General features: G+C 37.1%; 1 protein-coding gene, 1 long non-coding RNA gene and 1 pseudogene across 2 annotated transcripts; all 3 read left to right on the top strand.

Moving 5' to 3' along the window:
- LOC146738990 (uncharacterized) overlaps positions 1-19,440 on the top strand; it is a 37,109-nt pseudogene extending 17,669 nt beyond the window's left edge.
- An 827-nt stretch (positions 19,441-20,267) lies between these two features.
- LOC146738989 (uncharacterized) lies at positions 20,268-21,527 on the top strand. The gene is made up of 2 exons (XR_014930587.1): positions 20,268-20,520; positions 21,423-21,527. It is a non-coding gene; the product is annotated as an uncharacterized LOC146738989 (long non-coding RNA).
- Positions 21,528-21,773: 246 nt separating this feature from the next.
- Positions 21,774-23,834, top strand: LOC146738988 (cytokine receptor-like). The gene is made up of 5 exons (XM_085504013.1): positions 21,774-21,782; positions 21,984-22,053; positions 22,175-22,281; positions 23,303-23,495; positions 23,695-23,834. The coding sequence occupies exons 1-5, from the start codon at positions 21,774-21,776 to the stop codon at positions 23,832-23,834; spliced, it is 519 nt and encodes a 172-aa protein (XP_085360139.1).
- Positions 23,835-25,756: the final 1,922 nt, after the last annotated feature.

Here is a 25,756-nt window from a genome sequence, read left to right as displayed (position 1 = left end):
TTTACACATGTATAAACCTTAATTAATAATTAGACACGCATCACTGAATGCAAAACAAACAGCTTACATTTGTGTAGCTTACTTTGGTACATTCGTGGAGGTCGCCCAGTCAGTGAATTACAATGTTGCATGTTTCTTTTTCACGCTCGGAAAGCGCTGCCTATTGAGTTCTCCAATGATGTTAGTTTTCAGTCAGTTTGGGTCTGAATAAACATCTACTATTGACTTTTCAAATCGAGATTTGTTTTGGCCATGTTGTTGATGTAGGTAGTGGGAGTTTCTGCCTGATAAATGTCCTCTCTAGACGGACATGACTATGCTTGAAACAACATAACTAGTTGTCCCTTGGAATCTTGATGTTGAAACCGTTACATTATTCTCATTTTGATTTTTGAGCCATATCATCAGGTTGTTGTAATTTGCTGTGTCAGCAATAGAGCCACCAACTCCAGGAAGACGTTTTGATGTCTTTGAATAGAACCCAGTCAAGAACCACTCAACTGTCTTCCTCTCTCATGTGTCCTCACTCAATAGCCATGTTTACTTCTGCCATCGTAATATATTGCAATCAAATTAAAAATTTGGCTCGTTTACACACATTCAAAGCATCATCATTTTGACCGGCCTAAAAAGCCTTCCGTTTTTGGAATGAAGATTTGTTAAGTCAGTGTTCAGCGTATTGGTCCCACAACGTGCTGTTTCTCCTCGATGTAATTTTCTGTATTTACAAGTCTTGACTTTATTTGATACACACAAGGAAAACGAGGTGCATATGATGATAATAATAATTGCTATATTAAAATCATATTCATTTGCCGTTATGGTATATATTAGTCATTATGCACAAGAACGGCAAATACGATTTAAAAATACAATTATTTTTTCACCTTGATGTAACAATGCATTTATGTTGCTTCGTACAATAGAAGCTACATCTTCTAATACAGATTTTACAGTATTTATGCACATGCATTACGTGTGAGATGATTCACTGGTCTATGTAAAAGACTTTACATACCTGCCGTAACAACAGAGCACAAATGGACGGCAAGGCTTGGCAAGGGAAAATTCACTACTGTAAACAGCTCATCTAGAAGTCGTAACAGTACAACCTTAGGATGAAGATTCAACTATATATCAAATTTGTCCTACTGTTTGACACTAGTGAGTGATCTAAAGTGACGTGAAACAACTCAAAGCCTTTCACAATAGATGTCTCAATAAAGTTTATCAATCTTTTGGCCAAATACAATCTTAAACAGTGCTCTGTATGGAAAATCTGGCTACAACAGTGCTGTAGCTGAAATAAAATGCTGCCGCAGTGGATGACTTGGACACATACTCAGAATGAAACAAAACTATATCTTGTAAGTAACTTTGGGATGGACTCTACCTGGCAAAGAAAAGTCTGGATGCATCAAAACAACATGGCTCAGAACTGTTTAAGTTAAGGTGGCGGAAATTGGACTGACTTGACACAGGGAACATCTGCACAAAACAGCTCATAGATGTGTGCCATCATGAAGAGTGGTAGTAATTGTAGCAATGAACCGCTAGTTCATATTCCATAAGTTAATTGTTATTCCCCCCAATGTTAGTTTATTTATCCTGGATGTTGTCTAAGTTGCAAAATAGCATTAATTTTGTTTTTTGTTCCAATTATTAAAGGTTGTCCTAATGGTAAATATGGTGATACATGTCTAGATAACTGTCCTACATGTTATAATGGAGGTATATGTAATGCAGACACTGGAGAATGTATATGTCCACCAGGATTTACAGGAGATGACTGTAATACAGGTAAAAGAAATAATGACACCATGTAATGAAGTTATGCTGAAAATATTTTGTTGGACCTAGTTCAAAACAGAAAATTGATGTTTTGAGTTCAATGCATCCATCCAGGCATCTATTTACTTCATTTCTTGGACATGATTCTACCAATGTCGTTCAATTTTGGTACAGTCAAGTCATGGTAGTATACACATGCGCGATTCGTCTTTTTTTGTTTTATCGCCCTTTGATGGACTAGCATTTGAACATTTCACTGATTTCACTAAAACTTTGTATCGACATCATGCACTTCATTTTGTTTTTAGCTTATGGGTCTGTACGACTTTGGTAGATGTCGCTATCAAATATGTTGTCTATACTCTTTTTATACCATGTTGTCGCACAGTTTCGCACAGTATTCCTTTTTCCCTTTGATTTGTTCTTCTTTCTATTGTGACAAAGGCCATCTTCATAGCTTTTGTGTTTTCCTCTGACAATGTAATAAAGCTACTACCTATTTACTCTGTGCAAGCATGGTATGGATAATAAAGATTGCAACATCTTGTCGCCAAGGTTATGCATAATGTTTTTTGACTGCTGGACATGTGCTTCCCTGGGTGGACCTGTGTCAGCTTTATTCAGTTTGTGACGAAATCTTCAATTCTGTATTTTTAGCGAATATTTTTGTCATTTTTAGCTCGACAGACAGTAGATCCACTTAGTTATATCGTTGTGTCTGTTGTCTGGATAAATGTGGGTGATTTCTTCCATCTGCCTTGATGAGTGTAAATGAAAATGAAAAATGAAAATTCGATCTACAAACAATTATGCAAATCAGCTATCAAAATGTTTGAATGACTTCTTTGTTTTAGTTTGTTTTGTTATGGTTGTGAATCTAAATCCAAAATTTTGAAATCTATTAGACTAAGTTTAGTTCAAATATTGTGGTCGTTTTTTTATCGTGCAGAGGCCATTGCTGACTAATCACCAATACTAGTAGGTTGCAAATAAACTACCTATGGTATGGTATTTCAAGTGCATCTGCTAAGACATAATATGAGGTTATTTCGATGATACAGCAAAGTATGCATGAAGACAGTATAGCAAGGGTATCAACTGGTGTGCAGTAGAAGTCAGGCGATTGCATACTGTCTGCGTGCATACTTTGTGGTATCCTCATAATAACCTTATTAATATACATCTTTTCCTTCCAAGGATACATCATGAGAATGTCAAAATCCAAAATGTTTAGAACAGATTTAGAAAATTTTTTTGTGTGGGGTCTGTGGAGTTTGTTTTTATTATTACAGGATGTTTACACACGTAATCATTCCATATTTGGAATTTGCATTTCCTAATATAGTAAGATGCAAATACCCAGTGCATAAACCACACAATTACTGCCCGCTGTAACTTATGGCATCAAACTATCCATGTGATTTGGAAACATTGAAATTATGTGACTATATATTTATATACTGATTATAGATGAGTAAAGATGCAAGTGATATACACATGATTTACACAACATATATGACATTATTTGTGTTAAATATATACATTTAATTCTTTTAAATTACATATTATAGGTTGCCAAAATAGAGGGACATGGGGAAAAAATTGTGGACGAGTATGTTCATCAAGAAATAAAGATGGTTGTCGAACAAGGATGTTTTGTGTTGCTGATCCATATGGATGTTCATGTGTTGCATCATATACAGGATTAGATTGCAGTGAAGGTAATTTGAATAAATACACCAAGCAGTACTAGTGATTGTCATGGTGTAATGATGTGTTTCTGATCCATATGGATGTTCATGTATTGCATCATATACAGGATTAGATTGCAATACAGGTAAGGTGAATGGTGAATAAATACACCTAGCAGTACTGATGGTTGTCATAGTGTAATGAGATGTTTCTGATCCATATGGATGTTCATGTCTTGCATCATATACACGTTTAGATGTTAATGCATGTTTTGTCTGTTTTTGTGGTCTATGGAAATCACTGCTAAAATGTGTTTCTATGCGTATTATTTTAAATTACTTTTTTGTTTGAATTTATTGTAGTAAAACAAAAAATGTTGGCTAATATATTACTAAATTTATTACTAAAATGAATAATTGTACAGGGATTTTGATACCAAATAATGTCACTGCTATATGCGTTGAAATATTACATGTTAAAATCCCTTTCTCATTTTACACTGAGTAAATTATAGATCTCAGAAAATCAATTGCGAATTTGATATGTAATTAGCAAAACACTTAAAGTAATTCATCATAACTAATAATTTCCAAATATTTATCATTTTTTGCAAAATTCTGTAATAGGTGAATTTGTCTCCAATTAGTCGGACTTTTAAATTTGATAAAAGCCATTTTATAATGATTGGTGAGAGCACATGCAGATTAACACTTGATATACTTTTGTGTTATTGTTCTATTTATGACACGAGACTCTTGAGTAAGATTCAAAAACTATTTATTTAGCATAAGGGGGACTCACCCCAAAACCACCCGTGCAAAAGATACAGAAAACATGAATGCGAATGTTTAACTAAGTTGTCCCAGAGCAAGCCCCCAAGACGGAAGGAAAAGCCTACACAAGTGTAGGGCAACTATATGACAGTGCAAAAAGCCCACTCTGGTTTTAGGGCAACTACTAATGAAATGTAACAGCAGCCCTCCAGATTTCGACCATTTTGGTCGCCATGGCGATTAAATAAAATAAATGGCGATTCAAAAAAATATGTAGGTCGCCAATTGGCGAACTAAAAATAATATGGCCGGCGACTAAACATTCCGTAATATAAAACAGACTGTACAGCTTGTCAGCTCTTGGTGGCGCAGTTTTTCCCACAATTCAACACTGTGCACATGCGTATTACGTTATTCGCCATATTTGTTATGAACGAAACTAGTCGGTAGTCATGAAACGACGTATGATCGCAGCGTAGTCCGAGCCATGTACCAAATGTGTTGAAACTCTGCAGAAATCCTAAAACTTCGACAGGTTTTAAATAATTTGTGTTGAAAATCTTACATGTTTTTAGAGTACAAAATTAATGTACATTTTCGAACGGTCGAATTTTTCAGAGTAGAAATTGGCAAATGAAAAAATAAATGAGCAGTTATCACTGTAATCAATGTTAAATTATTCTTCAAATGCTCAGTTTATTTTTTGAAAACAACTAATTTTTTGATTTAAAAGCAAGTCAACAAGTCTGACCTAAGAGAAAGAACGGATACCAGACAGCATCGAGCGTTTATATGCGACCGGAATCGTTCGCTTAGATGAAACTAAATGAAGTTAAATTTTCTTTGCATTTCATAACAATTCAACGAATTTATTTTTTGTACGTAATAATCAACAATTGTGAAATGCAGCATGACCAAATTTTGCAACCATGATCATTTGCTGCTACGCAATGCAGTTGCGAAACTCGGATTCACACCTTTGGGGAAAGTCCCGTTTGGACGCTCACATCATTTTCTTGAGAGGGGGGGAAAAACTGGTCGCAATTTCCGAATAAGAATTTTTAGTGAAGTCGAAAATTTGGAGGACAACAATATACTGAAATCCGGCAAATAAATAGGTGCCCGAATTTGTAGAGGGGTCGAAAATTCAGAATTTTTACGATACAATACAGCCTGCCGGTGCGTCTGCTGCCGAGTCGGGACGTCCAGATCAAGATAGCGGTAATAGAAAATGTTAAGGTCATTGGGCCAAAACATTTTCGAAAATCGAATGTAGAAATGCAGAATCCCTGGAACATTAAATTAGGATATCAACAGATGGACCACCCATTGCGGATTTTGACCCAGCAAAGGTGGCCAGAAGATGGATGGCAACAGGCCTGAAACCCAGAAGAAATTCACTACGTTCAATTACCCACCATAGACTCTGGTCAGTCAAAATGACTATTTTGAACTGTGGGCATTAATCAGCGATTATGCCGGTGACGGAGAGATATAATCTAGGTCAGGGGAAGCCCCATGACCTCAAGATTCTTTTACCCCTTACGTCACGAACCCACGTGACCGAGGCCACATGGCAGCGCCATGGGTAGCCGTCAATCACTCTTCATTTTTCTCCGTCTCGACCGGGAATGATTCTGAGCGGCTCTGCCTGGCTCTGTTGCTTTTTCCTGTCCGGGTTTCTAGCGTGGGTCGTCGCCGCAGCCGCAGCATCCGACATTCTAGCTGGTAGGATAAGTTTTTCTTGTCTTTTTACCCTCATGTCGTTTTCTCCTTTGTGTGTTATGCTTTCAACAACAAAGAAATTAAAACCCGGCGCCACTACGTAATCACATGTTGATTTCATGGTGACACCTTTTACAACTGTAATTCGTTTTTCCCTCATGCATGTCGTCTTTTATTTTTAATGTATTTAGAAATGGATAGATGCACAGGCAACGCCAGAGGCTCACCGCCGGTATTATCTCCTCAGTTTACGAGGCGGATTTGTACTCAGTGTACACAGCAATTGCTGGTATGTATCCCGCATACAAAGTGCTATCGTTGTTTCATGTGCGTTTGGGGTTCGGGTGTCTGCCCAGAGAACATTTGTAATCGCTGGGGTTCGGAAGTCTGGGAGTCGTTCCAGCAGTATGTCAAAATAGCCGAGACTGACCGCGTCGCTCGTTCGTGAAAAGGTCTCGTGGCAAGTGCTACCGGCATGGATGTGAGTCAGTTGTGCGTTGGCATGAATGATAAGTCCTCGCGCTCGGGTACCAGTTCTCATACCGGAATACCAAGCAAAGGGCCTGATAGTGGGGGTACCGATATATTTCGGTCTACCCCCGCTGATCGGAGGGCATCTACACAGTCTGTTTTTTCAGGCAGTGGTTTACCCAACTTTACTGGCAACAGCGAAGCTGTGCCCCTGGAGGTCTTTCTTCCTATGCGGCCCATCCTTGCACGGCGCCGGTTTTGCCGCTGAAATGAGGGCATTGATCGAAGGACTGTCAGGGCAAATTACGTCCCTGGCAGGCAGTGTAGATCACCTGCAGGTGGAGCGAGCTGTCTTCACTGCAGCCTCTCAGCCGGCAAGTAGGAAGAAACACAGAAAGCACCGTTCGCATTCTAAACACGTTTCTTCGGGGGAACCCCCCATTCCCAGCCGTGACCCCCCGCTGATTCGGGGGAGGCGGAGGCTCAGGCTAGTGGCAACAGGTCTCCTCGGGAACCTCAGACACGTAACACCAACGGGGACGCTGTTAGCCAAGACGTTTTCGGGGCAGGGCGTCCGGGTCAGGACATACATTGTGCCTCCTCCCTCCCGCTTTCAACCAGCCAGGGTTCACCGCGCGGTACTGGACTGATTAATTTACCTTCAAGTCCGAGCTCCACTGTGGGTTTCGACTCCCTTCTTGCCGACCCACAGGCGTTCCCATAGGGAACCGACCCTGTCATGAGACGCACTCTCATACATGCTCTCGCTCACATATTTAGGCTGAGTGGTGGCAGTTCGCTCGCGTCGGATACAGTGGGTACCTAGGGCGGTCCCTCAGATTCCACATTGCGTAATGACTCGGTGAGCCACGCCGTTGGGGTGATGCAGAATATTATCAGTCCAGGTGACGCTATGTATATTCCCCCACCCTCGATCCTAAAGCAGCTGCTTATGGTCGCTTTGACGCTGATGGGATCACAGGCGCCGGGATCCAGATCGACCCCATCGCCATCTGCGGATGGTGTTGAAGGGCGGCCGTTGGTCAGCCGTGGAGGAGGTAACGCCGAAAGCCCCGGGCTGGGGTAATCTTTCACATAAGTCCTCCGCTGGACTAAATGCTACCCCATCGGGGCAATCGCGGATTCGGACCCCAATTCAAGGGACGAAATCAGAAGACTCCGACCGGACCCCAAGGCTACTTCCCCGGACCCCGGTACCACAAACTTCTGTTTTGCTAGCCGGGTGAAGGGGGACGGCCTCAGATGCAGAACGCACTCGCCTCCTAGACCAGGTGACACAGCTAATGGTAGACCACCACATGGCTATGTGCGATATCCTCCAGTGTCATATGGCTCTCTTGGCCGGGGCTACTACTGTGCAGTGGGATGCGGTTTTAGACGTGTGTGTTTTTGCCGGCAAACTGAGTCAGGGGGTACGCCACCGCCTCAGTTACGCAGAATGGAGATCCTCCACCCTCTTTGATTGGGGGATAGCGGGGGCAGTCACAGAGCTTTGGGGTGTACCAAACCAAATGGTTCAAGTCGAATCCACTAGCCAGTTGGCCGCTGCCAAGGGGAAGCGGAGGGCGCCCCAAGCACAGAAAGCACAATGCCCTAGGACTAGCTCCGCAAAACAGAGTCAGCAAGGAGGCAAGCGCTTGCACCCATCCGCGGGAGGGAAGGGTAGCGGCGTGCCCCCGGGAAAGAGAGGACCAGGTTGTGGCTCCTCCTCCTCCTCGGGTGGTCATCAACCCCGGCAGCAGGGTTTGACGCTTACCTCTGTGACGGGGGGTGCGTTTGGCAAGAGATCAGGTTACAGCTTAGTAACCCCAGTAATCGCCAGGGAAGCTCACCTCACGGTAGAGGAGAACCCCCCCTCTTGCAACCGCCGAACCCATGGCCACAGATCCCTGTCGCACACAGATTGCGCCGGTGCATTCCGGCTTGGAGGCAGTGGATAACTGATCCCTGGACGCTCACACACGATTACAGAATACCACTGACATCTCCTCCACCCTGTCAGTGCCCCCCTCCCCCATCAGGGGAACTACCAGGGTACCCCCACAAGGCGGAAGCAATCTGACAGGAAGTAGACAGTTTGCTAAGAAAGGGCCTATACACAGAATAGTTCAGCCGGCACTAAGTCCAGGCTTCTACTCAAATGTATTCATAGTACCAAAATCTACAGGCGGCTGGCATCCGGTTCTGGACCTAAGCAGAAAACCAGTATGTGCTTCTCGATCAGTTCTGCATGGAGACACCATCCAGTGTCCTACTCTCCATCCACCGTCTCGACTGGCTAGCCTCTTTAGACTTATGCAATGCTTACCTGCACATACCGATGTGATGGTCTCCTACATGAACAAGGAGGGGGGACACGTTCCCCATCATTGTCGGTCCTAGCAGAGCAAATTCTCCTTTGGTGCCTGGAATACAATGTGGAGCTAACCGCACACCACCTTCCAGGGGTGAGAAACGGTCTGGCAGATGCCCTTTCGAGGTGCCTCCATCTCCAGAACACGGAGTGGCAGATCCACCAGTGGGTTGCCTCCAGGCTGTTTCGGCTGTGGGACGGTCCAAAGATAGACCTGTTCGCCGCACCCCGGAACGCCAAGCTCCCGAAGTACGTAACACCTTATCGATCCCCTGGTCCCACATGGATGTGTACTCCTTTCCTCCTTTCCCGCTAATTCACTGGGTACTGGAGAAACTTCGACAGGAGCCCACCTGCATACTAACTCTGGTGGCGCCCAAATGGCCGACCAAGGCCTGGTTTCCACTCCTGCTGGATATGATAGTCGAAACACCGGTAGTACTGCCGGACATACCGGGCTTGCTGTCCCAACCGGACGGCACCCTACCAACAAGCCCAGCAGTGTACCACTTACATGCATGGAGGCTCTCAGTAGACTCACGCAGACGAAAGGTCTATCTAAGCGGGCTGCCAACGTCCTGGCCAGGGCGAAAAGGGATTCCACCAACGCTGCCTACGACTCGAAATGGCGAGCATACACCAGTTGGTGTAGTGGAAGGGAGATTGATCCATGCCATCCCTCTATCGCCCATGTAGCAGACTTCTTTGTCCACTTGTTTGACAAAGTGGGTCTGTCCTACGCAGCGATCATTGGCTACAGGTCAGCCTTGTCCCCCGCCATAGAAAACTCTTTGGGGTTAAGTCTAGCCGATTGTCCCATTATTAGGAGACTGTTTACTGCTTTCCATAATCAGAGGCCCAGGGCCTGTTCAAGGGAACCGCCCAATTGGGACCTGTCGGTTGTTTTATCAGCCCTAAGCAGACCTCCCTTTGAGCCCCTCCTTTCAGCACCACTCAAGCTTTTGTCGTGGAAAACAGTCTTCCCACTGGCCCTCGCCTCGAGTAGGCGCCGGTCAGAGCTAGGCGCACTGTCCTTCGCAGACAGTTGTGCCGCCTTTATGGACGATCAAGTTGTACTAAAGACACGACTTCCATCTCCAGGTGGATTACTGCAACTGTCCTGGAGTCTATAATACACTATCCTCCTCAACAGTCCTTGCAGGGACACCAAGTACGAGCGCATGAGGTTTGTGCGATTGCTAACTCACTAGCGCTGGCGTCAGGCGCCCCCCTCGAACACATCCTGAGGGCAGGCTTCTGAAGAACGCAGAACGTCTTCATCAACTACTACCTAAGAGACACCCAATCTATTGAGCAGGGTCTCTTCAGGTTAGGCCCCGTCGTAGCGGGACAGGCTTTGGTTACTGACCCAGCCCGAACGACCGCAGGGGCCCATGCGCAAAGGGGATAAGTCAGTCTCGGCATTCTTGCGGGCAGATTGTCTGTTCCACTAGCACTTCCTGGAAGCTCCCAGGTTTCACTTCTTTCAACCTACGCCCTCATGCGAACTGTTTCGGTCCTACTTCAAGCTTATCACCCCTGAATTGGGCTTGGGTCTAGCTTTCTTGGGCGCACCGAACCCTGTCACCACAGCAGCATTGGTTTCTAGCTTCGGGGACAGCACAGGCAAGGTAAGACACCACCCTTCTTGGGTCTTAACTTAGGTTTTTGAGTTTGTTTTCATCTCGGACTGGGAAAAGACTTTCATCATTCTTCCTTTTTCTGTTTGCTCGGAAAAACCCGCCACCTATCGGTGTCTGACTCTGCCTACAGTTCAAAATAGTCATTTTGACTGACCGGAGTCTATGGTGGGTAATTGAACGTAGTGAATTTAGGCGAGTGTTCTCCGAACCCGCCTATTCACATAGTTCATACTCACCATAGACTCCGGGTCCCCCCCAACCTCCCCACTCTTTCCGTCGCTTGGTCTACATGTAAGTCCTCAAAGCGGAGAGAAAGGAACCAGAGTGATTGACGGCTACCCATGGCGCTGCCATATGGCCTCGGTCACGTGGGTTCGTGACGTAAGGGGTAAAAGAATCTTGAGGTCATGGGGCTTTCCCTGACTTAGATTCTATCTCTCCATCACCGGCAGAATCGCTGATTAATGCCCACAGTTCAAAATAGTCATTTTGACTGACCGGAGTCTATGGTTGGTATGAACTATGTGAATAGGCGGGTTCGGAGAACCCTCGCCTAATTCAATATACTGCATGGCCTGATTGTAATTGAATTGCCCTGAGATTGTCAGTTTAGTTTCATTATGATACTATATGATTTAGTATCATATGCTAAATTTACCTAAATACCTAAATTTAAACATAATTGATGTTTCTGTGTAGTTTGTAAAACATAATAAATTCTGGTGACCTACAATTTTGTACTTGGCTACTAAATTTTCCAGCTGGCCACCAAAAATTTGAACTTGGTCGCCAATGGCCACTAGGAAAAAAATTAAACTTGGAGGGCTGAACAGTGCAAAAAACATACTTAAGTGAAGAGCAACTACCAATGAAACCAAGATGCTGTCTTTTAGAAAGCGCGGTGAAGAGTAGAGAGAAACAGCCCCCTTAGTAAAATGGCCATTAAAGACCCCTTAGTCAAATGATCATGAAGGAAAAGGCGAAAATTATAGACGCTTGTGTGTGGTGTATCTATTTCGAATGCTTCTAGGCATTCTAGTGGTAGAATACATTGTATTCCACTACATGTACATCATGTCATGTCTCTATAAATATATATTTTATTACTCGAATAATGTTTAGCACTGCCACAAACATGTACATGTTTTATAATTATTAATGTTTTCTTCAGTGTTCCCGAGGATTCGTAATACCTATGACATTCCTCATTTTGTTACTTTATATTTGGCCAGATTGCCCTGTTGGGAAATATGGAGCTGGTTGCACTCAAACATGTCAATGTACGAATGGATGTAGTAAATTAGATGACGATCTACTTGTATCTGGAGAATGTACTATAAGTGGAGATACTTGTGATGATGGATGGAGTGGTGAAAACTGTAGAGGTATAGTGATGTCTTCACATAAATACAAAAACAACTGTCACCTTCATTTACATGTGTATTTAGATCTTTTCATTTTGAATGCAAAGAGTAAACTTGTGTTTGGCATTGAATTACAATTGCACATTCTTATTTAGCTCCGTTGTCGACTTTGTCGGGCGGAGCTTATCATATGAGTGATTGTCCGTCGTCGTCCGTGTCAATGTTTTACTTTTACGACTTCTTCTTGAAAACTACAAGCCTGAATGCTTTGATACTTGGTGTATCAAATGTACCTTGGGTAGACCTTTCTTAGATTTTCTCATTTCATGATAATATCTTCAATTCTTTAATTTTAGTGAATATTTTTGTAATTTTTGGTAAAAATTATATATTCAACTTCTTTTAAAAAAAGGGGAAGTCCGATTGCTAAATTTATATTACATATATAGGTACTACATATGTGGACCTCTTTCAGATTTGTTAATTTCGTGGTGATATCTTCAATTATCTAATTTTGATGATTATTTTTGGTGAAAAGTGATAATTTTGAATTCTTGTTGAAAACAGCAAGTCCAGTTGCTTTGATACTATACACATTGTTCATTTTCTAATGATATCTTCAGTTCTTATTTGAAATGTGCATTGCTAACAGCGGAGCTATCTCAGCCGACAGGCTGCTTGTTTAATTGTATACAGCATGCAGTGTAGTATAGCATTGTGTGTAATATAATATACCAGTACATATATTTATCACATGACAATGGTGCATATCATTCACAACAGTGACGTTTCATAGGAAATATCACTGATATTTTGCAATAATCATAGCGATGTGCATTAGTTACTTCGATTTACAATATTCAATTGAGTTGGATATTTGTCTGAGTTAGACAAAAAGGGCTTTTCAGAAATATGAAAACTAGTGCACGTAATTTTCAGAATTTTGATTGGTTGACTGGTTTGGCAGTCATTATGGATTTAAGTTAAGTCATGTGACATTTCCTGCCATGTGTTTCCCTCCGAAATGGCAAAAAACACTTGAAAATCTTTTTATTCAGAACCACTGAACACATTGATCTGATATTTGTTTTTAGTATCAATGTACAAATATCTTTATATTTTGTGAAGCTCTTTTCTTTGGTCATATAGTTTGGCTGCCATCTTTGGTTTCTTCTAAAGAGGAAGTGATTTTTAATGATGCCACATTTACCCGAATATTTTTTAAATTTGTTTTGAAAAAGGTTTCCATTTTTATACGGAACTCCTTCTGAAAGGAAACGAATAATTCATATCAGTTGTATGATTTCACCACCATCTTGGATTTTTGTTCAAAATGGCAAAAATCTGGTGTATTTATCTCTCAGGAATGCTTTAACCGATGAACTAGATATTTGGCATGTAGCATATAAAACCTTGGCCTCTTACAAGAAAAAGAAACAATGACATCAGGAGTGTGTTTTAATCAATCAGTTTGATATTTTGCTTGTAGTATTTATGGTCGTATGCCAAAGGCTTTTCATGAGAACAATAACATATATATTAGTGGATACATATCAAGGCATATTCAGCCTTCAAACTTAGACCTGAAAAGACTACTCTGCAGCTTTAATTAATTTCGTTGGTGACTGGTAGTTTATTTGGAAAAATATATTTATAAAAAAATGAATATTTCAGCTGATTTTAAAAACTGTTTGCAGCTGTATCTTTAAATACATGTTCACAAGTTAGATGTCACTCCTAACTATCATAATTTTGACACTTGTTGATACACCTGATACACCTGATTTCATGGGATGTATAATCTATTCACCAAGATGAACTTGTATAAGCCAGCTGATATTATGTGACAACCTCACAGTATCATGCAGGTGTACATGATTAATTAATTAATTTATAAAATACATTTATTATTTATATAATAACATGGAAAGAAGCTCTATTTGATGACAACTGAGCAAATTGCGGAACAAACAAATTGGCAAATTATAGAGCATTCAAAACATGGTTCAAATAGGAAAAATATTTAATAACAATGAGTGATGTTAAACTGAGACAAGCCTTATGCCAGTTCAGAATCTGTGATCATTAAAGCAGATTGAAGGTGAGGTACATTTCCTTATAGACTTCAGTCTGTACAATACACAAAGAATTGGAGGATATTATAAACAATATTAGCAAGTTAAATTGAATAGAATATTGTAGAGGAATCAGAAGTGCACAATACATACAAAAATGTATGCGAATGAGATTTGAGCAGCTCCACCAAAATTAAAAATATTCTTATTAAAAACCATACTTATGTGATTTTCACTTCTTGGCAATAGTAGTGTAGTAGTGTAGTACAAGTATATTGTGATTCTTTATGTGTTTGTAAATATTATTTAGCTTTTTTTAGCATTCTGTTTAGTTGGTTATCTTTACTGTATCTTAGTTTATTTTATTTTTTTTATATTATTTTTATATGATCTTAGAACAACTCACTGTAGTTTGTTTTAATGTTGAATAAGTATTGTTATTATTATACATTTCAGTTCCCTCTGCTTGTCCTCCTGGTTTCTATGGTGAATTATGTAACTATAATTGTCATTGTAAAAATAATGCACCATGTGATAAGAACACTGGTGTTTGTCCAAATGACGATTGTGCACCAGGATGGATAAATCTAGATACTATATATTCTGATTGTCAACAAGGTTTGTATTTCAACTCGCTGGTTTCCATAGTGAATTTTGTAACTACATGTATAATTGTCATTGTAAAAACAATGAAGCATGTGATAAAAACAATGAGTTCCAGCAATTCTACTTGTGTAGCTATAAACAACTCCATAGGTACTGTACATGTATGTTGTCTTAGAACTTGACTTGATCCCACATCGTAATGGCAAAGCCATATAGTAATCACACACATTGGGCATTATTATCCCCGGACAATGTTTAAAACTGGGACTTGTAATTCGGTCTTTCTCTGTCCGCCCAGAGTAACATTTCAGAATCATCTGAACCGAACCCATTCATTCTTTGCATGTGCCTATAAGTACTTTATGTTGGACATATGCATATGCAGTGGTTTAGTTATTTTATTGAAGATGGTCGGCTGGTAGATTTTTTTTGGAAAATACAATATGTTGGACATTCTTTGTCAGTTTTTGTTCAAATTTAGCATGTGCATAATACATGTCGATAACAATTTGTTTTGCAAGCAAATCAAAGATGGCCAACTGGCAGCTACAATGTATCATGTTCTTTGAAAATATGGTATCTTAGACAATGGACATGCTTTGTTTTTCTTCAATTTTTTTTTTTAGCTGAGATGTTCATATGCAGCAGGTGATTGTCTATTGTCCGTCCATCAACAATTAACCTTAGGCATACGACCTCTATCAAATTTGTTCATTTCTTAACGATATCATAATTCTCTATTTTTAATGAATATTAATGTAATTTTTGGTAACAAATTTTACTTTTGAATTCTACTTGACAATTACCTGCCGGATTGCTTTGATAGATGATATGTAGATACTTTGGGTGGACTTCTATCAGATTTGTTTATTTTGTGAATAGTTTTGTCATTGTTGGTATCAATGATATTTTCGACACTTAATTACTCTGGCAGAGCGGACAGAATACAGCAATAAATAAAACTCATGTTTTTTATTCACTCCCATAATTAAACTTCACAATTTAGTCAGCTTAGGGTCCTTGAAGTGTTCTGCACGTTTATCTTCAGTTTCAGAATTTTGGCTAAGCTCACACATTCTGTTCAAAAATGAGCTGTAAATATTATGTACTTTTCATTCTACCACTACACGGGTAGATAAATTTGAATACTGCCGATTGTACTCCGGGATCCTGCATCAACTATTTTAAACTTGTTGCAATAGAACTAACTTGTTCAATATGATTTCTAATCTTGAGTTGTTTTCTATTATTTTATGTTAAGATGGTCGTCCCAACTATAAAAGCTTCTTCTATTACAAAGTCAATCCTGGTGAAGAAACACAATTCATATGTGAAATCATTGGAAACCCTGTAGTAGCAAATAATCAAATGAAGTTATGGAAACTGGGTACAAATGACTTCTCTGTGTCTCCTACTACCTACAATGATAGTAAAAGATATACTGCTGTTGGAACTTTTACTGGAGTTGTGGTTCAGAATGGTGATGTATTTTTCTGTGGTGCTCCAGATATTGGATTTCATGGATTTTCAGTTACTTTACAACTATATAGTAAGTTTACATGTATTACATTACATTATGTATCTTATGTTTAAAATGAGGTAATTACAATACTCATAATACAATGCAATAGTGTATAGTAATATATCTTGCCTGCAAATATAATATGATAATAAAAGTCTATTTAGCATCTGGATATGTGATTAAGTGAACATTTGTTCTTGTTTATTATCATATAAGCAGCTGTTATATCCATGGTTTTAGCTGTGGTAATATTATGCAGTATTTGATCCACACCACGCGATATATTTTGACTCTGTGTTGACTTTTTTCTTTTTTATGTGTTTGACCCAGAGGTTAAAAAAATAGTAATGGCATTCTGAACATTACTTTTTTAAAACCTCTTGGCAGTGTTCTCCCCAAGATTTTGGTCAAGGATGGCGGCTAATTTGCATAATAATTAGCATATGATTTACACGATTTATTCGTAATGTTTGTAATGTTTGTAATTTTTCGTAAACTACTCATACATTTGTACACTGTACTATTTTTAGTTTTATAATTTAGAATGAAAACATGAGTCATGGCTTAAATCAGTAAACAAGAAAATATTATTATAAAGTAACTCGTCCGATATTTCATGTTCCCGTGAGTGAAGCCTGCAACGTTTTTTTTTATTTCATTGATATTTTAGTCATGGAAAAGCATTGATTTTCGATTTCATTTACTATTTATTTTGAACATTACAATAATCTTTTTTTTGAACATTTTATTTTGACATCGGCTATGGCGTAAAGTACGTAAATTACGTAATTAGACCAAAACTTTCAATGAGTACATGTCGACCTAAATCAACTTTAACAGTCTTTTGAATTTCGTTTCATTTTTTATGGTTGTTAATGAACAGCGAGGAGCATGTCATTTAACAATAGCTGTGGAAATCATAGATGATTTTTGAGTGTGGCAGTGTACATGTCTGACAAGCATGGCGGTAAAGCCACGCTGTTTGTATCTTGGGAGAACACTGGTTAGCATAATGAGAAGACTGGTTAGCATAATGAGGCACATCCATTATTTTTCAGATTTTTGTGTTATTGGCCGACTGGTGGTCATTTTGTCCGTACAAAATATTTATTTTTGTTCATTTTTGCTAATAAATTGAGATTACATTTACTAACTTTATTCAGATTTGGTACAAATATATAATTTCATGAAGGTGCAAGCCATTTTGAGTGAAAAAAATTGTTAATTTTTATTCATTTTTGCATTCTTTGGCTTATATCTCAAATTCAGTCCAAATAGGTCAAAATTTGATTAACTGACAATTGTGTTCTAGCATATTAACAATAGTTAATATTTGTATTACAATCTCCCCCCCCCCCACCCGTTGATTATATTGAAGATAATATTTGGTAATCGTAGTCCTAAATAACTATTAAAAATAGCTAGACGTTTCGAGCAATGGCTCTTTATCGATAGCACAGAAGCAAGTTAATAGTTATTTAGGACTACGATTACCAAATATTATCTTCAATATATCATATTTATCAGTCCGAGCAGCGTTTATTTATTGACTCCCCGTTGATTAGCTTGTTTGTTTACTTCATACAGGGTATAATTTCCATGGGTGTATAAGTCATACAAAGTTTTATTTCCAAGTCACCATTCACCATACAGTAATGGAAATCCAAAACTATACTATAGTTCCTACTTGTGGTGTTGATGAGTTCCATTGTGCCACCATCCTTATCTAATTTCAGTAATAACTATTTCATACTGAACCAATTTTTTTACCATATACAGAATTCAAAGTTTTTTTAGTCATACTGTTGTAAATCCAACCTCATCAACCGGTATGTGGTGAGATAAACTAGGCCATATTTTATTTAGTAGCCATAACTGCCTGGATTTCCAGAAAATTTTTTCCTTACTCGTCTGGATTTCTAGATTCTGTTTCTCCATATGCAGTTGGAATTCCGGGGTATTTTCTCCATCACACAGTGCTGGAAATCCGACCACATCAACAGGGGGGGTGCAGATATAAACTGGAATGGCCCAATCCAATTTAAGATGGTTGCCTAGTAGCCATTTTTGCCAAATTTTGCCTAATTTGTTACTGTCCAGTTACAAACTGTAGCGCATCAATAAAATTTGGTGTGTCACAATCCAATCAAAGAGGCAGCCATTTTTCTTTTTAAAAATTTTCTAAAATGCACTTTTTTGGACATGCTTTGTTTTAATCTTGATGTGATGATTTTACACATTTAGTGCCTGATGTACATGTATGTCTTGTTTGGGTTTATTTTGTATTTTTACAATGGCTGACTGGTGGCCATTTCTGAAGTCATTTCTCAATTTAGTTCAAATTTGATCATAGCATTTGCATAAAAAAGGTGCTTATAAATGCTGACATTTCATTTGTCATTTATTTAAAATACAAGAACGAATGAGGCTGTGAATTTCTCAATGGCTTGTTAAATGTAGGATTTTGATGCTTTTTTGTTCAAATTTTAAATTAAAGACAAGAAAACAAAATATATATTGATTTTGAATAGCTGAAACCTAGTGAAAATAGTTCCATCTTCATAGAACAGATGTCATATAAACAGGTTTCAATGATGTTGAACAACAAAGATTAAACATTTTTTTGTTCATCAGGAATAACTTTGCTTGTTCATGTGGTGATCCTGTGCCACTATATATCATAGAATATGCGAATATACATACTAGAAAATAAATATACATATATATCTCATGGACTGAAAAAGTGGAATGTATTTGAAAATCATCATTTTGATATGATATAAGATACTTATACTTATAAATACTTATTTGTCACTTTATATTATACTCCATACATACATACATCAATGTTGAAAGATGTAACAAATAACTTATGAAACTAACATATAAAAAAAACTCATATTACTTTTCATCATCAGATCTGCCAAGATTTTATGCTAGTAACAAACCACAAGTATCAGATAGTCAATCTGACCAGCTTACTGTGACCTTGCATTTAGTCAGATTCTGTGTACGTGTATTATTGTTGTATATTAACCTTTAAATTTTGTTGCAGCTCCACAAGCACCAATAATTCATCAAGTGTCATCACCAGAGTTGAATCCACTGGAAGTTCATGTGCAGGTATCCACATATATATTTTTTTTAATGGCACCATAAAAAGGTGACATTTTTTGGGCTCTATGGCCATTTAAAGCTTAAAAAGACTGGAAATGGTTTCCTCACTATTTGTTTTTTTTCTCAGTAATATTAACTTTTACTTTTATTTCTGGTTTCCTTCCGTACACCCCCATTTATGTCTCCAACATTTTCTCAGAAATTCTGTAGAATATATCATGAAACTTGGCAGGTTGATGAACAAGTCTCTGTTGAATATGCTCGTAATGTTTTATTTCCAGATCTGAAAATCCCATGTGGGTCTTTTTCAAGATTTTCATCCAAAATAATCTCTCCCTACTGCACTGAGAGAAAACTGAGCATGCTCAGAATAAATAATTAGCTTAGATTGTAATGCAAGGGTTTTTAGTGATATCATGACCTTGATCTGAGTCAGATGGGTTGTACCATTACCAATCTCAGTAGAAAATGCAGAGGGGTGTCAGGGCTACATTTTGATGGGAATTATAGTGGTGATACTGATACAAACCCAGGTCCTGGTAATATAAAAAGACCTGATTTAACAAAGAAGTCAAGTTGTTATTAAAGGTACATGTATATCGAGGTTTACTCAGCTTTATGAATGCAGTTTCCTGAGCATGTACGAGACATAGTTTGGTTGCACTTGTGTACTCTGAGATTTTGGACCCGGGTCAATGAAAGTTTTCAGTTATCAGATTAAGGGAAATCACTTTATGATAAGTTGTACTCACATAGAGTACATATTAATTCAATTGTTTGCTGATGTTCCATGTATTATTTTAACATGAGTATTTTATAATTAGATAACAGGGACTGTGACATTCATGTCTTGTTCTCTGTTTTTCATTATTTTAGTAATCTTACATTTTTCTTGTACTTTGTGACCATTTCCTTTTTCCTCTGGCCATTGTGTTCATACACATAGTATGTATTTCATGCACTGCTCAATTGCATGGTATTGAATCATCCACATGTACCACAACTGAATGGAATACCATCTACTCAAATCAGAAAAGTGTGCTATATTATTAAACACTAACTAATGAACTAACTAATTATATTGTTCATATTTCAGGTTCCTGATAGCGATGGTATAAAGTGTAAACAAGGCAGTATTGATGGATACATTGATTACATTAAAGTGAAGTATAGGAAGGCAGGTACACAAGATGAATATAAGGGAAAGAGAAAACAATTTGATGGGAGTGTGAATGGTCCAGAAATAATAACTATTACTGATGACTCATTACAACCATACACAGAGTATGAGATCATTGCTGTACTCAGAAATGCTAATGTTACAAGTACACCAAGTGATCCAGTAACTGTTAAAACTCCTGAGGATGGTGAGTTAATTTACATTCTTTGTTCAAATACAAGTACAGCATTTTACAATCTACTGTTAAATACTTAATTTTCATTTGAATACAATTTTGCTGAAAAACATTTTGGCTGTTTTGTATTTTCACTGATTTTAGATGAGCTGAATGGGAGAAAAGAGTATTTTTTATTTTCATTGAATTATTCCTTCAGCAACAAATAAAATAAAAATAAAAGTGTTAATAATGGTAATAAATTTATGTACAATACATAAAAACAAAGATTTGGAATAAATGACTTGAAGAATAATATGCGGTTATCAAATATTATGAGTTTATCATATATTATGAGTATTATCCTTATAATTATACATCTTTTCTTCCCAAAGAAACAACACGGGAATGCCGAAATCCAGGGGCTGCAATGTTTTTGAATTGGTAAAAATCATTTAAAGCTGTGAAAATTACTTTGGTTTCTAGCTGCTCGCTGATTGTCGGTGACTTTTGTGATTTTTATTCTCACAAATGTTGTAAAATTCTGAAACGATGAACATTTTTTGCGGTGTAAAGTGAATATTTCATAGTGTTATTCACAACCCTGTCATAATAATTCCGAAACAAAAAGTTGACATAATAATTCAGACATAGACAGTTGACAAAAGGCAATGTTATGAGCTACAGTTTCTTCCACATTTCATTGCAGTATGGTGTTAAATATTACAATTATTTTTTATGATTTGTATACCCTATCATATATAATTATTAACATAATATACTGTATGTATTTGTATTACAGTTCCTTCTAAGCCTAGAAATGTAACACTGTAACCAGCAGTGTATACAATTACTGTTACATGGTTAGAACCAGACCCACCCAATGGTATAATAACAGCCTATAACATAACATAATGTATGCATTTGTATTACAGTTCCTTCTAAGCCGAGAAATGTAACACTACAACCAGCAGTGTATACAATTACTGTTACATGGTTACAACCAGACCCACCCAATGGTATAATAACAGCCTATAAAATTACATATTGGAAAACAGGTGATAAGAGTACTAAGAAAGATATCTTGGTAGATAGTGGTGATGCAAATGAATACACTATAAATAATCTGAATTATGAAGTTAATTATACTGTAATAGTAAGTTCATATGATATTATTTGAAAACATTTATATTTTGTTGATCTTCTAGATATTTATGAAATTATTTTATATCAAATGCCATATTTACTTTACGAGTAGCGCATGATCTTACTCAATTAACAGAGGTATGTATGTGGTCAAAATAAGTCATATTAATATAATGATTCTGTATACAATGCAGGCTTTTATTCATTAGAATATAGTTGTCCTGAAAGGGGTTAATAAATCATACTTTTGTATACGTTTAAGAGATCATACTTGTGTATATGTAGATGTACATAATTCACTTTCACGCTGTGAGCTACATATTATTGTATAAAACAATATTTCTTTTCAGATATCTGCCTCTACTAGTGTTGGAGAAGGTAAATACAGTGATGAACGGAATACTAAGACATCAGAAACAAGTATGTTAAATATCTTAAATAGTTCCTTTATATAGTGCATGTGTGTTTATTTGTAAATAATGTAAACAAGTTATCATATGTTTCTATATGTTTTGATTCACACATATACCTCATCTTTCAGTTCCTGGTCAGCCTGCCTTCATTGATGTACGCAGAGCAAATGAAAATAGCATCAGATTCATATGGACAGATCCGGCCATATTCAGTGGTGATATATTACAATATAGAGTATGTAATTAGAAAACAGAGACTTACAAATTCTCTAGTTTGAGTTCCCGCAACTCTGTGCTAGCTCTCCCCTTTGTGCGTGCTTGTTTCCAATTCGATTCACAATGCGCTGCTTGTTGTATTCCATTTCGATATACAGTGAAGAACAGTATTTGTAGATTGGCAGGCAATTGTTTAGGCTTCAAAATTGAGTTTATATTTATACTGCTGTACATCTTGGTGATTTCTAGAGAAAGAATTACATAGTATAGGAACAGAATATTATCATTACCAAATTTGATGCCTTGTCTGAAATTTACCCAGCTTGATTGCATCTTAGTTGCAATTAATAATTCTTCATTAGTTTTGCTCTATATTTAGTCTCGTTCAGACATAGTTCGAATACAGGGACTTATAACTTCACTTCTCTACTTGTTTCCGAACCTGTATCTCAAACTTGCCTGGGCCGATTTTTATCCAACGCCACACACAACCATAACACAGACTATTTGAGAAAAGAACATGAAAATATCACATGCATTTTGTTTATGATTCAAGGTGGCTAAATGGCGGCCACATTAGTGCTACGATTCATTGAAATCAAGCATTTCTTCCATTCTGAATCGGATTTCAATCATGCGTGGACATATATCATTAAAACTTGGTATGTCTGTTTTCCTGGGTTTCAAGTGGATGATATTTTATTTTTATAACAAATGATGTTCCATGGTTATTTCTCTGACATGCTTTGATCTATCTTCTTTACACTGTACATCACATGTCATTCATGGTTCAATTTAAATGACCAAATGGTGTTTTTTTAGTGCTGAAAATACATAAAAATCGAATGGTTTCACGTGGTACAACGTGTGTCACATGAGTGTAAATACTAATTTGGCACTAATGTTGAAAGTCACTAAAAACTGCATTGGGATTTGTATTGTTTTATTTATTCAGTCACTTTATATTTTTACTTTAATTTATTTATTTAAAATGTATTTTATTTTTATTTTAACATTTAAATTTGTAATTGTTTTAATAGATAACATATAGATCATATGACTCTGTGTATTCTACTACCGTATTTGAATCTAAGAATCTACACATTCAGGGCAGTATTGATACACACACTTTAGAAGAATTGCCACCAGGAACACAGTTTGAAATATCAGTGAGTGCAAGTACAGCAAAGGGATTTGGTAAACCTAAATCAATTATCTCTGGAACTAAAATTGGTAAGTGTTATATTACTTTTCTTGTTCTAGTTAGAATTGATGTGAATGACGACATTTGAAAATGTCTAAACTAAATGCTATCTGTATGTACAAATTACAACGTTAATAAGTAACTAATTAACACGTCAGTTTTAATAATAACTATAAACCATTTCAAATAATAATATGAATATGTTATTGATAATAATTGATTTTTTAGGTATTGATGTTTCTGATATTCTGGAACAGCCTCACATGACAACTGAAACAAAATTAACAGAAACCACTGCTTCCATTGGTTTGAGAAAACCCAAGTTAAACACAGACATTAAGACTTATACACAACTGATGTATATTTAGTAGTGTACACTTCATATCATTTTAGCTTACCCGTGTTGTCATCGTCGTAGCCGTTTAGCAATTTCCTGTGTGAAGGATAATTAAAGTTTGTGTCAATCTGAGTGTATTACTAAACAATCTATATTCTTGGTAATCTCGGTGCAGTACAGCATAGGTCACACTTGGCAATGACAGTAAAGACACTTAGGTTCAATAATACATGCTTGAAACATATAATAAAGCTATTGTTATTTTACATAAAATTAAAAATTTTCAAGTTACGTAAAATAAGTTTGTTGTATAAATATATTGTTATCCAACATTTTGACAAGTACATGATTGTATATCCCCCGCCTTGTTCTTTCTTAAGCACTTTACGCTGACAACATGAATTATATTATTAATGTACTGACAACTTATTTCTAGCTGGCGAGAAGAAAAATAGAATTACTGAAGGAGCTAATATAATACCCACATTTATAGGAGGTTTCGCTGGAGGTGTAGTTGTTACAATTGTCATTGGCGTATTGTTATTATGTCTAATATGTCGTTTGAAATCACATAATAAACACAAAGAAAGGTAATCGTATTTCATTTCAGTCAACTATACATGTTCATGAACAGCAACGTTATTTAATGTTATATAATGTGAAAAAATAAGTAATATTTGTTTCTTTAACGTTCCCAATAGTATATGATGGTTTTACTATAGGTAATATATACATGCTTTTTATTGTTTGTATACTGTTTAGGAACGAGAGTCACGATGATTTTGCTCATGCAGAGGAAGAGTCAATAGAAGTGAAAGGTAAGGTATTTTGTCCAAATATATGCGTACGATGGTTATATATTAAAGTAATAAAGAAACGTATACGTTAATGTGTAACGTTTGGTTACTGTAATGTAATTACAGATTACGGAAACATCCATACAAAAGAGAATGATCACTATCAAGACCTAAGAGACGTCCAAGAAAATAATTACGAAGAGTTGAAAATGAATGAGTACCGGTAAGTACAGTGTAACCTATGGCTTGTGATATATTTGTCACATATAATACATTGCAGTTCGGTGCAGATTACATTCTCAGCAAACTCATTCAGAAATAAACTTTAATTATACTAAAGGTGACAATGTGACAAATATACTCATATATATACCAAAGTTGAAATAACAACATATGAAATGATGTTAAAATTGAAAGCCATTTACAAGTGAACAATATATATTATATAAGTATGAGAATAGCCCTTGTGGTATTCCAAATTATGTCATGTATACAACATGTTATATCATTTAATTTCTGATATCTCTATTATTTGTTATAGCAATATCGCAAAATATTCAACGCAAACACAAAAACCCAACACTAAGCCGATTGAAATCAGAAGTAAAAAATAAATTAAATTATTATAATACAATAAAGTAAAATACAATGATTCAACTATGTGCGAATTAAATTTTCATGCATTGAATGTCAATTGTGACCCACTAATCGGTATGGCGATATAGCTTCAATTTATGTATTTAATATTTGTTGCTACTAGTTGAATATTTTAATATCCGCCATGTATATTTCGATCGCAGTTAACAAGAAACCAATTACTCAATACTGAACAGTATGTATGCATAAAGATGTCTGCATTCACATAATTTGAATACTAAAATACATCAATAACATATTATAAACATATTTACAATACTGTCTATATCAATGTAAATTGCCCATCAATTCAATATTTCAACCCACAGTTACTTTTTTCGTCTTGAATTTCAACTAAATATTAGTGACAACATAATATTAGTTTGTACATAAAAATGCTGAAATTCACTAAATATGTATATTTACTTTTTACAGATCCAACTAAAGAACCACAGGGTCATTACCAAGACCTTCAGAGCGTGTCAGAGTCTCAGTATCAGTCGCTTAGCAAAATTTGAAT

Source organism: Saccoglossus kowalevskii, chromosome 9, assembly GCF_978046115.1.
Source record: "Saccoglossus kowalevskii chromosome 9, keSacKowa6.1, whole genome shotgun sequence".
In the NCBI taxonomy this organism is placed as follows: Eukaryota; Metazoa; Hemichordata; class Enteropneusta; family Harrimaniidae; genus Saccoglossus; species Saccoglossus kowalevskii.
Note: the sequence above shows the minus strand (reverse complement) of the source record. Positions and strands in the feature narration are given on the sequence as shown.

Coding starts and splice junctions, on each gene's coding strand:
- LOC146738988 (XM_085504013.1), top strand. Junction 22,282..23,302: donor GTGATATATTACAATATAGA/GTATGTAATTAG, acceptor TTGTTTTAATAG/ATAACATATAGATCATATGA. Junction 23,496..23,694: donor TATCTCTGGAACTAAAATTG/GTAAGTGTTATA, acceptor TTGATTTTTTAG/GTATTGATGTTTCTGATATT.